This window comes from Oncorhynchus mykiss, chromosome 3 (genome assembly GCF_057628025.1).
Source record: "Oncorhynchus mykiss isolate SJ-2025 chromosome 3, ASM5762802v1, whole genome shotgun sequence".
Taxonomy (NCBI): Eukaryota; Metazoa; Chordata; class Actinopteri; order Salmoniformes; family Salmonidae; genus Oncorhynchus; species Oncorhynchus mykiss.
In genome coordinates this window covers 13,186,438-13,204,053 of record NC_143024.1, presented here as the reverse complement: position 1 = coordinate 13,204,053, position 17,616 = coordinate 13,186,438, and the positions used below count along the sequence as shown (strand labels likewise).

Genomic DNA, 17,616 nt, shown 5'->3' with positions numbered 1-17,616 from the left:
GAAAGTTCTGGGACACTAAAGTCCATGGAGAATAAGAGCACCTCCCAGCTTCCCACTTGTCTTAACACCAGGCTAGGAGATGCCAAGTTATTTCATGTTTTTCACCAAAACTGTTGTAGTAAACAGTGATGCTCCTGAAGTTATCCTCTGTGGTTGTTTGTACCCCTCAGGTTACACGCCTGCCTTGGCCTGCGCACCCAACAAAGACGTGGCGGACTGCCTGGCGCTGATCCTGGCCACCATGATGCCCGTGTCCCCCTGCACCCCGGCACCCAGCCTGACCTTCAGTGCCATTAACCACTACACCACCAGCCCCTCCAAGAGTGTTACCTTCGACAGCCTGCCTGTGCTGCGCAGCGAACACAGCTCCTACTGCAGCTTCAACAACATCGGACACCGCGGCCACGACGAAGGCTTCTACAAGGATGAGGAACTCAACGACTCAGACTCGGAGACGTACTGAGAGTGGTGGTGGTCGCTGCCCAGGAAGAAGGGAGGCAAGTGCAGGCGGATGGACAGCGAAGTGGGGCAGAGGCCACAAACAAATACACACACCGTGTCTTAAATCACCATAGCCAGCTTTGGGAGGGCACGAGCCAAGACAGTCCGCACAGGAGCCTTAAGAGTCCCGCAAATAGAGAAAAGTAGGAGGTGCAACAGGCTGGCTGGCCCACACTCATTCTCTCGTACCACCAGGTTCCCTTCCAGCAGATACTGGACTTCAGAGGAACTGCTGCTGCTATACCCCATCTTTACCTTTACCCACAAAGGTCCTAAACGGTAGAAACTGTCTGGCAAACCTTATGATGGCAATAACCTGTAGTCCAAGGGGATAGTAGCACTTCACTGAGAGCAAAACAGACAGGGACCAAAAGATGTGGAAGAAGCCTTTTTAAAACTTGTTTTTACTAGAAATTGGGCTGAGAAAAAACATAAGGAGTGATGTTTCATGAGAGTGATTGTCATGTTTATCCGCACACTAAGACAGTCAGAACGCACCTAGCCTCTTGTCTGTAATCCATGTGGGAGGAGGGGAAATCATACATTTTATATGAACACATTTTAATAAAATCATTTATGTCTTAAGCTCTGTGGGAAACAACAAATTGTAGTATTTGCTCTCATGAGTAATTTCAAAGATTAAATGGAACCCTATTCCCTATACTGAATAGTACACTACTGTTGAACAGGGCCCATAGGGTTCTGGTCAAAAGCAGTGCACTCTAAAGGAAATAGGGTGCCATTTGGGATGTAGTTTTGCATACCGGTATGTGAGCAACAGGACTTTTTTAAATTGAGAAATATTACATGTGTTATTAAACCTACCTGTCCTTTGCCCTCTAGAAAGTAAATTATTCATTCATGTATTCTTTCTTGTGATATTTGTCATTTTGTGCCTTTGTTAGTTACTGAGGGGAGGTTAGGAGAGTAAGGGCAGCTGTATGAGCGAAAACAATGATGCACACTAAGTACTACAACGTTTGTGAAAAGCACTGATACTATTCCGAGGCATGTGAGGTGGAAAACATGTCTCCCTTGGAGAGGAGAAACACTGTACACCAATGGTAGGACAGCAGCATTTAGATTTTCTGTTGGAAAATAAATATCTTATTTGTCTTTGATCTTATAATCAATGTTTTTGACAGGTTTTGCTTGCTTTAACTTCAAAAAATGAAACCACTCAATCCTTTTATGTGATTGCTTGTTCAAATCCCCGTTTTTGTCTCTTTTTGAAGATCATTTTAACTGGAAATATGTACAATACATTTGCTATGTTCATCAAATCAGGAACAGGAGGTTCACAGGTTGTTGTTTCCTTATCTATCTTCTAAAAGGATGAAACTAGCATGTACATATGAAATAGTGACTGAATTTGAAACTTCCATGAATTATTTCACTATCTGAAGATTGCTGTATATTTTATGAGTAATAAAAGAAATGAGTTATGTTATTTAATAATGAACTATGGTTTCTGTTTTATGTGACAACCGCAGTATAAGTCCATTTCTAGGTATCAGGCAATGACTGGTGCCAATAACCCAAAAGAAAGGCTACAAGGAACAAGAATGGTCTCTTATTGGCAAAGTGATGAATTGGCCTAACGGTGTGGGTTATGTATTTTATTTTGCATTGCGTCCTCAACATTGCAATAATAGCCTACATTTATTTAAAACTGGCAGGATTTCCATGGGTGAGCTTTCAACCCAAATCTGTACAGCATTGTTAGTCTCGTGCTGGAGGAGCGTTCATTTTTTGCAACGACATGGAGAAGTGTTCAAGGTAGGCATGTTATTTTTTAATTCTCAATTATATTACTGTGGATTAAATGTTTAATATCAAACTACAAAGTCTATGGCCGGGGAGTCTTGACAGTTGGTTAAAGGTACGTTAGAATCTGCTGTGGGTCAAGGGTTATAACACCACCCTCATATTTACGTCGTAAATTGCACACTATTCCCTATGTAGGCTAGTGCACTACTTATTAAAAGGACGCTGCCACAACTGAAGGTCTGCTAGTTGAATTATTTTTATTTGCCCTGCACACGAAGAGACAACACACATTATGGCTCAGTCCTAGCTCTCAGGCAAAATAACAATAAGGGGGTAAGGAAATACATATAACCCGCGATGGCCCAAACCAAAATATACAAAACTTTTACAATCACATGTACAATAGACGTGAAAGTGTTTGTACACTAAAGAAAAACATTAGCTATGCAGCTGTAATTAAATAAAGAAATACACTAAATTATTAACATCCCCTCTTGACCTGACCTATTTGAATTGGTCCTTGTGTGCAACTTGGTGCATAATCTAGGGGAACAACATCACACTGCTACACAATGGTTAAAATTCACTACCTAGCTAACCAACAGCATCTGAAACAATGTATTTCAGACAAGGGCTCATTGTGCAAATGTATTTGTTTGCAATAAACAGAGACAAAACGACCAACCAGTGAAAAGAGCCCCACAGTAAAGTTGTCATAATACCCATAAAACCTAGCGGTCAAACCGGGAAATGGTGGAGTCATTTTTTACGTTTTTATAACCATGTAAATCTCTCACGGACAAGGTGACTTTTATCAATATATTTCGGCTCTATTTCCTCTCAGATTAGAAAATGCTAATTAGCATCAAAGTAGACATGCAAAACTACAAATCCCTGCAAGCTCCTAAACTTCATCTCTAGCTGACACCTTTGCTAACAGGTTTTGTGTCTATTTAAAACTTGCACTTAACAGTCCACAGAGTTGTCAATTTTTAAAGAAATGCAGCCAATTTATTCATTACATTTAGCTAACATAGTTAAGAGATTCTTACTTTTGCTTCCATCAGCATGATTGTAATGACATTTGTAGTTCTTTATAACCACATTAGCAGCTAATTAGCATTTCATGTTGGGTAAATACAGGCAAATATATTGATAAAAGTCACCTTGACCTAGAGATTTACACAGATATCAAACTGTCACACCAGGGTAAGCCTACCTGAACCACAGCCCTTATTTTAAGTGTTTCTAAAAATCCCCTATGTGAAAATGGAATGGTGGAAAAACAATTGGAACCATTTCACTGTTTGACCGCTAGGTTTTATGGGTATTATGACTCATACTGTGGTACTCTATAGGGCTCTGGCCAAAATAAGTGCTGTCTTTCAGGAATCAGTGGGAATAACCTCACCCTCATGGACCTGGATAACCCCATCAATGACAGTGATGTTGTTAAGGAAGTCAGGTAAGTGATGTACCTTAATGACTGGTTACAGGATCACATAGGCCTACAAATACAGATTCTGTAGTAGGTCAAAGATCACCACCTATGGAGAGGTAGGCCCAGAGCCATGTATTTGGAAAGTTGGGACATTCAAATATCTGCATTATGTTGCATTTACATCAATATGTATACATTACACGACACAGTATAATCAAACATATCCATATGAGAGCTGGCTCCCCATGGGCAATATTGACATTTTTAACAATGCTATGTAACTGAACATTATTTAATAATTGACATATTTAAAAATGTTAAATGAAAGGCTCAAAGGCGCTAACATGGAGTCCTGCCTAAAAGTTGGCAGAATTCTCTAAATATATGACTCTGGATAGGCCGAGTCATCTCAGAGTATTGGAACCATAGAATTTGAGTGAATCTATTCAAATTCTAGAATGATTCATTTTACTTCTATGATTCGAATTCTATAATTGGAACACATCCTCACACTCACATTGTAGCATGTTATAGTGAGTGACCTTTGATAGATTCCTTTTTCTGTATCTAGACACAGATCAGAGAGGCTGAGAGACAGACCAAGTTGGAAGAGGCTGTTCTAGAGACAGATATCCCAACTCTGTCACTAGAAGCTGATGGAGAGATTGAGATGCAGGAGGCTGATCTGAAGACAGATGGCACGTCTCAGTCATAGAAGGTTGAAGGAGAGAGTGAGTTGGACGAGGCCATTGTCATCCCATCTCAGTCACAGGAGGTATGATGCATTGCGTTTTAATTACGCAGTGAAGATTAAAATGCCAAATGAATTTCCCAAGCTTTAGCTTATAAAGATCTTCTAATCTAGGAGGCCAAAGGAGAGAGTGAGTTGAATCAGGTTGATCTGAAGACATCCACATCAACTCTAACACTGGAGGTCGAAGGAGAGAGTGAGTTGAATCAGGTTGATCTGAAGACATCCACATCAACTCTGACACTGGAGGTCGAAGGAGAGAGTGAGTTGAATCAGGTTGATCTGAAGACATCCACATCAACTCTGACACTGGAGGTCGAAGGAGAGAGTGTGATGCAGGAGAGTGATGATGTAGAAACAGCCGGGCCATCTCAATGCCAGGAGACTGAACAAGTGGCAAAGGTAAATGCTTCCAGATAACAGTGTGTGTGTGTGTGTACATGTCTGTTTGTGCACGCAGACAGTAGTCCGTAAACAGACATTGCGTTAACACTGCATGGCGAATTTGATTCAATTCCAGCCTAACTCTGCTTTCTGTCTTCCCCATCAGGCTGTAGTGGTGACCTTCACTACCATGACCCGCAAGGCTGCAGCCTCCCAGACCAGCCTCACCCTCAGCAGGGGAAAGAGAAGCTACCCAGACCTACACACCTTTGTGCAGGACATGAAGGATGAGTTAGTTGCTCTTTGGCTTCCCCATGCATTTTTTATTTATTTCACTTTTATTTAACCAGGTGGGCTAGTTGAGAACAAGTTCTCATTTACAACTGCGACCTGGCCAAGATAGAGCAAAGCAGTGTGACACAGACAACAACACAGTTACACATGGAATAAACAATAAACATGCCAATAACACAATAAACAAGTCAATGACACAGTAGGAAAAAAAGAAAGTCTATATACAGTGTGTGCAAACGGCATGAGGAGGTAGGCAAAAAAAAATAGGCCATAGTAGCAAAGAATTACAATTTAGCAGATTAACACTGGAGTGATAAATGAGCAGATGATGATGTGCAAGTAGAGATACTGGTGTGCAAAAGAGCAGAAAAGTAAATAAACCACTGCTTTAATTGACTAGCTTGAGTAAACACATGGTGCAGCAGTGCAGCCCCGTTATTAACAAACTAACTCTGTACGGTCTTTTAACATTTCAGATGAGCAGAGATGAGTTTAGTGCTAGGTGCATGGATATTACAAATTGGGTGATGGAGTCTACATCCACTGTGGTCGTTCCCGCCCTTGACCTCACCATGCAGATCAGGCTCTCTGATTCGTCAAGCTCTTCTGGATCAGGAAGTAATGAGGCTAGAGAAGTGAGCTCTCTTGGCCGCAGCGTCAGATTCAGCTTTCGTGGTGGACCCAGTAGACGCATCAGTTCAAGAACTACTTGCAGCACACAAACTCCCACGCCTTTCCCCTCCTCTCACAGGTACCTACCACTATCCCCTCCTCTCACGGGTAACTACCCCTATCCCCTCCTGTAGGTCTTTCTAAAAACATTATTCCCATGTCCCTTTTTATTAGTACAAATATCCATTCCAGATCCACTTAGTGAGAAATACTACACAACCACTCTAAAAGGTTTACTCTAAATGTTAATATTTGGTCGTGTCATTTGAGATGGTTCACAATGCTTCCTTTGAATAACAATAACAAGGTTGAGTGTGTGTCCCAAATTCTTGGATCATGTTTTTTATTTTGTTACCATGTACTATTTCATTTCTGTTGTGCATTCTGCAGGTCCATGACCTCTTTGCTGAGTGATGACGAAGAGCAATATGTGTCCTCAACTGAGGGTGGTGATAGAGAGATGAGACACAGACCCCACTCGGCACCACTGAGTTCTGTGTTTGGAATCTCTGAGGATTCTGTCTTCAACATGGTCCAGAGAGGCCAGTCGCAGAGTGACATCGTACTGTCATCCAGTTGGAGTAGACGGGAGAAATACAGACCTGTCAAAATACCAACGGACACCAGGTTTATGATGGGTATTGTAGAGTTGGTAATGAACCTCCTCAACTCCAGATTGGCTGAGCTAATGCAAAGTTTGTCAGGGAACTCTAGGTCCGCTGTCTGGTAGTATCTCAGCAAGTCAGCAGTTTGCCCAATAAATGCTAAGCATGGTGTCTGCTAAGATGTATTCCCATGCCACAGAGCATATTGCGCACGGCCAAAAGTCTCATCCAAGTAAATTTCTGTCCGACAACAGAGTTGTGGATCTTGTACTTGAGGTTTTTGGGATAACAGGATTTTTGGATAGCAGGAGCCCGTCAAGGCCAGAGTGCCTGCTCCTACAACTCAGCTAGTGGAGCAATAGATATGAGAGCTCTTGCTAGGGACTTGGTCAGACAGGTGTCTGTCAAACTCAGACCCTTTGTCTCTGAGAGTCAACTCTCCACCATGTCCATGACAGATCTGTCATATATTTCTGACTCCACCTTGAAGCAGTTGTGTTGTGGCGCTGCTGTTGCAACTGTCTGCCAATCAATCAAAATGGAGCTTGAGAACCAGAGACCAACCGACCTGTCAGCCAGAGACCTACTATCGTCTCTGGTAGAGACCTTTGAGGACATGGATAGCCATTTTGGAGGAGGCTGCTATGATAAAGCACCCAGAGATCTCCACCTCAACATTACAGGTCTCTGCTTCTCGACTCATCTCTCGCCTCCTCTAACATGGTCACTGAGAGCATTATCTTCAACAGCCCACCCCCATCAGAGGAGAATGTGAGTATTCAGAATGTGCTCCCTGTTGATAAAGTTGACATCCTCCATGGTCAACCAGTGGAGGGGTATATCGTCAAAGCTGAGCAATGCATCACTCAGGTCATTCAGGATGCAGCTGTGACATATACTGGCGTGCTGGATGAAACTGACACTTGTGGGAAACTGTCGGAAGTTCTGTCTGTGTTTCCGCTGAGAATATTGAGGAGGCATCTTCTGATCTATTTGGTGGAATTATTTCCGACCTGCATAAGGTATCTCAGGTCAATAAGGCCTCCATGCGTACAAAATCCGGTCGCAAAATGTTCTGGGTGCAAGTGAGTTCAGGTTCCCAGAAGATTTATACCAAAACCCTGGACAAACTGAGGAAGCTTTTCACCCCTCACCTTCTGAGGCAAAAATTATCCAAATCGAGCTCTATGACATTAGACTACTTGTAACTGAGACCACTGTGGAGGTATCTCCTGTACAGAAGACGGACAGTAATACCTCTTAAAATGTCCTCAGCCCACCAGCTCACCCTCGACACCTGCACTAAAGGGGTCATCAAAAAGGTATTCTCGGTGCGGAGGGTGGAGACTTCAACCAGAAGATGGACTCAATTTCAAAATTGGAGAGCCTCAGCCGAGATTGCCAAGCTCACGCGATCTCGTAGTGCAGCCAGCAGAACCTCTAACATTTCCATCCAGAGCTTTCACAGTGCTGAGTTCCAAGCTACGGCCAAACAGATTGTGCGTGAGGCCATTATCAGAGCTGCTAGCGAAGCCAACTGTTCTTTGCCACAGTGCATGCCTAGCAGCACCTTCTCACACCATGTGGTTTCTACAACTAAAGATATAGTGAATATGATCATGCAAGACCTTGAAAGTCTATCCCAGTACATAGAGGAGGACGCAGACTCCTTCCCACTAGGAGAGAAAAAGCTGCAGTCCCAGAGTTGTCTTTGACACCTTATTGGATGCTGCTCAAACCATGTACCACAGAGTAAAGGATAGACCATGTCAGTCACCATAGCCAAAGATGTGCTGGACTCCACCCCTGTGGAGACACTCAGATGCTCAAAGTCCCCTGACACTGCTCTTGTTAAGGACAGGAACCGCCCTCCGTCTGTGAGAAGTGAGAAGCCATTTTCAAAAGTCAGTTTGACTAAAAGGTCTAAAGCCCTTGTGTCTTCGAGTGGCTCCTCCACAGACCACCATGTAATTGACACATGCAGTGAGGATGTCACTCTGCCCCCCAGGAGTATGTCGGTTGTGAGCGACACCAGTTTGAAGAGAACCTCTCCTCTCCATGGTAGTGGATTGAGTGCAAGTTGTGAACCTCTTGTGGCTCTACAAGACAGAACAGTGGCAGTCAGCCAAGAAGGCTTTAGCAAAACTGCAAAGGATTGGCCAACTGAGAGTTCATCTGTTGGGCAGAATGCAAGTGAGGAGTGTTTGATAGCCACTAACATGTTAGACTCTCTACTGGAGAGCCTTGACCTGTTGCCTGACATGAGTGCTGCCAATGAGATCACAAGGACAGAATGCCATACCTCTAACGCAATGGACAAGACAGGTTCACAGTTAGCGCTTGTGAGTCAACAAGAAATAAACATATCTGACACCAGTCTCATAGTGAAAACTATAATGGACACATTGAAGACAGACGACCCAGAGATGACTTCAGCAGAAGAAAATCTGGATAGACTCCTGTCAATTGAAGCCCTTCAAGATGCGTCTGGCAACCTGATCAAAGGTACATGGTCTCATTCAGGAGATAAGCCGCCAGCTTCAATCCACGACTGGCCACAGAAGCCTCTCAACCAGCGCTGCCAAAGCCAGCACTGAGGAAGCTGTCAAAGGACAGAGCTCGTTTACAGCTTTGCCCAGACTTCTGTTAGCAGACTCCTGGGGCAGTGTTTGGTTAGGCCTATGCCACCCACCGCTGACAGGGTTTTGGATCAGGTCATCAAGTTGATGACAGACATGGTGATGGACAGCCTGACTGATCTGTCCAAGTCTGCAATGGAGGATGATAAGTGAAAGTACCTCTTCATCTGCATAGGACTTCATTGTAACATGATGCTCATTACATTGCGTTTTATGATGTAAACTTCACTGGTTGTGTCCAAAATGGCACCTTCCATGTTTAGTGCACTACTTTTGACCCTATGGGCCCTGTTCAAAAGTAGTGCACTATAAATGGAAGAGAATGGCTTTTGGGACGCAGTGACTGACTTCCGTGGTTGCGTTCTCTTCTCCCAGTTATTGTACCCAGCTCGGTCACACCAGCTTGCTCTTCTTACTTAGACACCAGCAATGCCGCAAGTGACGTCATTCGTGGTGTTGTGGCTGACCTTAATGCTACTGAGGAATTCCCTGCCAGTGGCCTTAGCCCAGCTGATGTAAAGGCTGACGGCATGGCCCACCTTCCCTCTGCCAGGGGGGAAGAGACTAAGAAGAACAGGAAGTGGCATTTCCTACCCAAAATTGTCAAGATTCCAAAGATCAGGATTAAGGTAGAGGGCTCAGTGTCTTTAGATTACCTCTGTAAGGCAGGGCTGAAATGTACCCTACAGATTCACTAAACCCCTATTGTCTCTGCATTAGAACAATGCTGTTGTCATTGTCTTTAGGAGGTTGAGTGAGGCCGCTGTAATACAATCCTAATACACATGGGAGAGAGAGAGAGACAATGGATGTGTCCCAAATTGCATCCTATTCCCTATATAGTGCACTACTTTTGACCAGAGCTCTATGGACCCTTGTCAAAAGTAGTGCCTTACGTAGCCTGTCTTTTTTGGTGCACGACAGTTATTTTACACAGGCTCAGTTGTCCTGATGTGTTTTGTCAACAGCTGTACAAGACAAAAGGGGAACCGAAGAGCCACCCTGAACAGGATACTCTGCCTACCAAACGTCTCAGAGAGACTCGTATTTCACAGGGTAAGTGATAAGCATCGATAATGTCATATTGATGTATCACCCTATGGCCAGCTTGTTAAAACGGTGACTACAGATACAGGCGGACAGACAGATACACACATTAATTTTCTGATTATGAAATACTCTTATCACAGATGCTGAGTGAGGTTCCATCCACTTCCCCACCCAAGGAGGCCCTGACAACCACACTGGCCCCTGCTCCCCAGGAGTCCCAGTCCCGTAAACGCCCTCTCATAGTCAGGGTTGTTGCATCCCCACACCTACCAGTGAAGCACCACAGGCTAATATGAGCGTTAGCTCTGGGTTGTTGTGAACTAACACCTGGCTACTAAGTAGATGTGCTTTTCAGGAAGCCAAGGCACATAGGCTTTTCTGGGACCATTCCCATTTGACATCTTTCTGCAGTGGAGCATTTCAAAAGGTGTGTGATATCCATTCGAATGTCCTTAACTATAGGCTTAACTATGGTAGTTAGATTTGGAATGAATTTGCCATAATAGTTAAGGAAGGAAAGGTAAGACCTGAACTCAGTGGTGTTTCTAGGAATGGGAGCCTTCTCAATAGCTTCAGTTTTCTGTTTCATGGGGTGTATCCCCTCTGCATCTATCACATGACCTAAATAGGCTATGCTGTTCTGGAAGAAAGAACATCTCTCTTTTAACTTTCAGATTGCAGACTTTGTCTTTTTTGGGACTTCTTCAAGATTTCGCATGTGTCACGCATATCATCAATATAACAGATTACCCCTTCTATACCTTGTAGGATCTGAACCATCATTTTCTGAAAAATATGACGCACAGGCAACACCATAAGGAAGCCTGTTGACCTTAAAACAACCCCTTATGTGTATTCATGGTGAGATAGTGCTTAGACCGCTCCTCTAACTGTACTTGCTCGTATGCCTGTGACAAATCCAGCTTTGTTAACGTCTCACCCCCGGTCAGCTTTTTGAACAAGTCCTGTGTTTTTGGTAAGGGATACTGATCTACTTCCAGCCACGGATTGATAGTTACCTTGTAATCTCCACATATTCTTACAGTACTGTCTGTTTTCAGGATACACACAATTGGAGCAGCCCATTGACTGTAGTTGGAGGAAGGACCCCTTCTGACTCCAACGTAACTAGCTGTTTTTCAACCGCTTCTCTAAGTGCATACGTACTGGGCAAGGACTGCAGAACTTATGTGCAGCCCTATTAGTTACATGTAGCTTGGCTGTGATACCTTTTAGCATCCCTAGCTCTGGCTGAAACAAATATTTTTCACACAAACCATCTACTGTCTCTACAGCTGTTACTGTGTACATGTGACCAGTCTAGCTTCAACTGACTGATCCAGTCTCTACCCAGCAGGGCAGGACCATTTCCTTCTACCACCATCAAGTTTCAAAAAGTTGTACTCCCATTACACTTGACTGAGATTTTCCCACTTAGAACTAATTACTGTATGTTTTTAACACCCAGTTTGCAGGGCTCAATTTTACCCTTTTGAACTTGCGGGTGTACAACCTCTCTGATAGCAAACTGCTGCACCTGTATCAACTTTCATGTTGAGTCTCACATCATCTATCCTTACATACAAAGTCTTTACGTCTACTGCAAACAGTTCAGTTCCTTTTACGTTACCCAACTCATAGTCAGTGGTGAAAACGGCTGAGGTCCCTTTATCAGAGTTCTCACTCTCATTTGAGATGTAATGCTCCAAACTCTGGCACTTGAGTGCGATGCAATGCTCCTGTGTTGAAATGACGTTCTTGTCCTCTCTCTCGCTGGTGTGCGTTGCCCTGATCATCGTTGCTCCACTCGTCTTTTGCCTCGTTTAATTGTTTCCCACATGACGCGAGCGGCAAGTCATGGCTACGTGTCCTTTCTTCTTGCACTCCAGAAGCTCAAAATCCACGTAGCGCCACTCATCTGGCTTGTGCCCTTTCCCACACAACGGTAACATGGTTTACAGGTTGCCTCCGTTTTCTTGGCAACGCTTTTCTTCTCAACTGCATTTGCTTTGAAAGTATTTTTGTGAAGACTGCAGTGTGCTTTTCCTTGTTACTTCAAAAGAAAATCCCATATCCACAGCCAGTGCTAATGTTAAATCTTGTGTGAGCTACATTCAGTAAACGGTCTCTCAGCGGTCTTTTAACGCCACACACAAATATCACGTACTGACAGACTGAATTTTCTTAAACTAGCGAAATACTCAATAATCGACTCTCCCTCGAGTTGACTCCTTGCATGATACTTACATCTTTCAGCAATACAATTTGTCATCGGTATGTAGTGACCTTTCAACAGCGCAACCAACTGTCAACGTTGTTTCACTTGGTTTCTGTGGCGCATTGAAGTCCTGTAATGACCTGACTAGATCATAAAGGAACAATTGTCCAGACAGAGGCTTGAGTTTACGAATTGACGGTTTATTAACCCAACTTTACCCAGACTACTGTTTGGCCGTAGCCCACACCAAATAAATTAAAGATAACCCACAAGCCGACCGTGACCTTCTCTTGTGAAAGCCAGACGTAAGAGAGTGAAGAAAGCCTAAACCTGGACTTAACTTCCAATGCCCATCCCCCTGCCCAACCCCCCTCCACGCCACTCCGCCAACCGCCAGGAGGCCCGGAATCAGAACATTCCAGGCATTACTGTGATTGGCAGATAGCAGGTGGATTGGCATGTCGGACCCCGCGAACACTGGGTAAGTACAACACAACCCCCTACTAGCCTAACACATAACAACACACAGCTGTCTGTGCTGGTCGCTACAGTCCATTAACACATTGTAAGTCTTTCTGCCAACAATCGTCAGAAAAAAATGTTTTAGACATATCCTCGTACTTGAGCCCATTAACGTTAGCTTCAAAACATTCCTCGAAGTGGACATTTTCGGCCTCGCCCAGCGACCTCTTCCGTGCTAGCTTTTCTACAGACCGTCTCGATGGAGGTAGCACTTTCTTTCTCGCTCTGTTCCCCTTCGGACAAAAACTCCGATACCTCATCGCCAATCTGTTGCATCCCTGGTTAAGGGAAGCAGGTTGTTTTTAGTTATTGTAAAGAAAAACTCAACAGTATAAAGCATTAACATCACGAAGATGACAGTGGATACTAAATAGCTGGTTCCAAGCGGAGTCCATCTGCACCCTTTCAAAGGAAACAATTGAATAACTTTAGTGTGTAGGCTAGTTACAGTGTGTAGCCTAGTTGGAGCCATAAATATCCAGCGGTCATCTGAAGTATGCAAGCCATGACAATGTATAAATGAGTACGATTAAAATCAAATGTTTCCCTGTATCAATACTAGCTGAATATGAAACAGCTATAACGCTTCTTGGCTCTTCCCTACAGGACAATGAGAAGCGGTCAACGTTGCATGCAGCTGCCTATCTAGGACAGTGGTTCTTAACCTGGGTTCGGTGAGTCAGTCTCAGGGGTTCGGCGGAGGTCAAGACACACATCCGACTCATATGATTCGTGATGACACGCCCGCTTGGCCATCATTGGCTGCAGGTGATCACGCTACATCGCTTGGCCTATCTGTGCTGCAGGGAATTTGGTGCGCCCAGTAGTCGACTTGTGACTGTCGTGATGGTATGTCTTGTGATTTCTTTCTTAATATTTTAATCCCTTCATACTTACTATGTCGAGCAAAATCAGAAAGTGGTCGGACGAATATGTACAATATGGATTCACATGCATAACGGAACGTGATGGGAGTCAGCGTCCTAACTGCATGATTTGCAATGCCAAGTTGAGTAATTCTAGTCTAGCACCAGCAAAACTAAGAACACTTCCTTAAGCTGCATGGAGATGGAAAATACAAGAAGACAACGCTCGCTGAATTCAAGGTGAAGAGAGCCAGATTCGATGAAAAGGCTACTCTGCCTGTTCTCGGCTTTGTACCCATCAACAAACTGATCCTCACAGCATCGTACGAAGTTGCTTACCTGATCACAAAGCAGGGCAAACCACACACCATTGGTGAAACACTCATAAAACCAGCTGTGTTGAAGATGGCGAATATCATGCTGGGAAAAGAGGCTGAAGTTAAGTTATCCCAAATTCATCTTTCAAATGACACCATCAGCGACAGAATAGAGGACATGAGCAAAGACATCTTGGCTCAAGTAGTTGCAGATCTGATTTCAAGCCCGGCAAAATTCAGCCTTCAACTCGACGAGACCACAGACGTTTCCAATCTAAGCCAGCTTGCTGTATTTGGGCACTATGTGAAAGACGACGTGATAAAGGAAGATTTTTTATTTTGTAAGCCTCTTACAACAACAACTAAGGCAGCCGATGTGAAGAAACTTGTGGATGACTTCTCCAAAGACAACAATCTTTCGTGGGATATGGTTTCTGCAGTTTGTTCGGACGGAGCTCCAGTATTGCTGGGAAGAAAGACTGGTTTTGTTGCGCTAGTGAAAGCCGATGCACCACACATCATTGTTACGCATTGTATTCTGCACAGGCATGCGTTGGCAACAAAAACCTTGCCTCCAAAACTGGCAGAAGTATTAAATATTGTAGTGGAATGTGTGAACTATGTGCCAACTAGTGCTCTGAGGCACCGCATCTTCAGTGAGCTGTGTGGACGACTGTGTAAGTAAGATCGAAGATGTATCTGGAATCGGAGACATTTCTGTACCTGCGGAACTGAAGCAAGCAATTGCCACACAGATGAGCTTGCAAAGTCTCGACGGATACTTCCCTACAAGAGAGTCATATCCAGCATGGGTGAGACAGCCGTTCACGTTTAGTGTTGAGACAACAGATGTCAATGATGAATACCTCGATGAAATCATTGAAATTCAGCAGAGCCAGGTTCAACAGCAACTCTTCAGAACAACAACGCTTTCAACATTTTGGTGTCAACAAATGGTAACGTACCCTGTTATTGCTAAGAAAGCTCTGGAGATTTTCATACCGTTTGTTACAACATATCTTTGCGAGCAATCCTTTGAGGATGCTGGACATAAAAGCGAAGAAAAGGAACAGACTTTGTTACGAAAATGACATGAGTGGCACTTGCCAAGGTGAAGCCGCGCATTTCTGAACTGGTCTCTGAAAGGCAACAGCAGAAGTCACACTGATTTGCAGTAAATATTCATTATTATGTTTTTGTGTGAAAATCATGTTTTGATGATTTTGTTCTTTGAACACAGTGATGTTGATGCACGGTTCATTTTGTGCACCAGTAAAATATATACCTATGTTTTGAATTTGAAAAAAATCATATTTTATTTTTCCAATTTAAGAAGGGTTCGGTGAATGCGCATATGAAACTGGTGGGGTTCAGTACCTCCAACAAGGTTAAGAACCACTGATCTAGGAGATGAAGAAATTCTAGAGCTACTCATACTATCAGGTACGGTTATCATTGAAGAGAAGGATTACGCTCTGACTCATGTCCATCGGACTTTGACTTCTGTTTTGGTGCTTGTTGTGTTTGCATGTGACCGTTTCCCTCATACTTACCATTAAGATCTTATGTGCACCCAATGTATTTAAAAAATAAAAGTCATTCTAATGAAGGTCATTGACAGCTGAAACGTCCCGATTTTAACTTGATTAGTGAAGCATGAAGATATTAATTGTGAGGGAGTCGCACCGGTTCCTCCCAAATGTCCTCATGATTTTGGGTTGCACCTCGTCTCTTTTGGCGGAGCTCCTTCTACTACTCTGTGACATGACATTTTCTTCAGTGTTGCTGTGTAATGAAAGTCCAATTCCCAGAATAGCTCTCTACAAGAGGTTTTGGTTGCTTTCTAAATAGCTCCCTATATAGTGCACTACTTTTGACCTGAACCCTAAGGAAATCCCTATGTGCCCTGGTCAGAAGTAGTGCACTATAAAAGGTATTAGGTTGTTTGACACATTTTTTCTGTACTCCAGCCATTTAAGATGTTGCCTTGTCAACCCCAGAGTCTGTGTCCCCCCGTCTTTGTGTCCCAGGAGTCAGAGTAAATGCCAAAGACAAGTGTCTCAATACTCTGCACCGGGCTGTGGCTTCCTGCAGTGAGGTACGTGTACTGATAGACACACCTGTGCATATGCGTTTTACTATTAAGTGTGTTGTGATTTTTAAAGGCACTTTAAACAAAGTTGAACATGATTTGAACTGTGCTCCTGTAGGAGGCAGTCCAGGTGCTATTGAAACACTCTGCCGATGTGAACGCCAGGGACAAGAACTGGCAAACGCCGCTCCACATCGCTGCGGCCAATAAGGCGGTCCGCTGTGCCGAGGCGCTGGTCCCTCAGCAATGTGCGCCCGGTCCGACATGTTCACGACGCTGCACCATGCAGCGGACACCAAGAGGTTAGCAATTAGCAGGGACATGATTACACACTGTAGATTACACTTTATACCTGTCCTATCCCAAGGTTGAGTTCACGATGCATCCGATTACCTACATTGGTTGTATGTAGGGCTGTGACTGTTTTGGATGAAGACTGCCATGAAAATAAACTGTCAAAACCAACAAAAAAACACTTTTAATTAACTTTATTTTGATGGAGATATACTTTACCCATAGCAGCAGTGGTAACTATTTATTATTGTTTTGCTGACTTAGTCCATCTATTAAACTGTATACATCTCTTCTCCAATTATATTTTGATGCGCCACAATCAGCAGATCTGCTATACAGTTGAAATCAGAAGTTTACATAGGTTGGAGTCATTAAAACTCGTTGTGCAACCATTCCACAAATTTCTTGTTAACTATAGTTTTGGCAAGTCATTTAGGACATTTACTTTGTGCATGACAAGTAATTTTTCCAACAATTGTTTACAGATTATTTCACTGTATTACAATTCCAGTGGGTCAGAAGGTTACATTCACTAAGTTGACTGTGCCTTTAAACAGCTTGGAAAATTCCAGAAAATGATGTCATGGCTTTAGAAGCTTCTGACAGGCTAATTTACATAATTTGAGTCAATTAGAGGTGTACCTGTGGATGTATTTCATGACCTACCTTCAAACTCAGTGGGAAAATCAAAAGAAATCAGCCAAGATCTCAGGCGGAAAAAAATGTAGACCTCCACAAGTCTGGTTCATCCTTGGGAGCAATTTCCAAATGCCTGAAGTTACCACGTTCATCTGTACAAACAATAGTACGCAAGTATAAACACCATGGGACCATGCAGCCGTCATACCGCTCAGAAAGGAGACGCATTCTGTCTCTTAGAGATGAACATACTTGGTGCGAAAAGTGCAAATCAATCCCAGAAAATCAGCAAAGTACCTTGTGAAGGTGGAGGGAACAGGTACAAAAGTATCTATATCCACAGTAAAACGAGTTCTATATAGACATAACCTGAAAGGCCGCTCAGCAAGGAAGAAGCCACTGCTCCAAAACCGCCATAAAAAGCCAGACTACGGTTTGCAACTGCACATGGGGACAAAGATTGTACTTTTGAGAAATGTCCTCTGGTTTGATGAAACAAAAACAGAACTGTTTTTGGCCATAATGACCATCGTTATGTTTGGAGGAAAAAGGGGGAGGCTT

General features: G+C 43.5%; 1 protein-coding gene and 1 non-coding gene across 3 annotated transcripts in view; both read left to right on the top strand.

The window, feature by feature from the left end:
• The window catches only part of LOC110516567 (serine/threonine-protein phosphatase 6 regulatory ankyrin repeat subunit A), a 35,407-nt gene extending 33,451 nt beyond the window's left edge, over positions 1 to 1,956 (top strand). For both annotated transcript variants that reach the window (XM_090221141.1, XM_090221136.1), the window contains exon 26: positions 171 to 1,956. In XM_090221141.1, coding sequence (XP_090077267.1) covers positions 171 to 463 — 293 coding nt within the window. In that variant the 3' untranslated portion in view covers positions 464 to 1,956. The remainder of the gene's footprint in view (positions 1 to 170) is intronic.
• Positions 1,957 to 6,583: 4,627 nt separating this feature from the next.
• Positions 6,584 to 16,429, top strand: LOC110515047 (uncharacterized). Its single transcript, XR_016494907.1, has 5 exons — positions 6,584 to 8,923; positions 9,433 to 9,686; positions 10,248 to 10,332; positions 16,061 to 16,128; positions 16,241 to 16,429. It is a non-coding gene; the product is annotated as an uncharacterized LOC110515047 (transcript).
• The last annotated feature ends 1,187 nt before the right edge of the window (positions 16,430 to 17,616 follow it).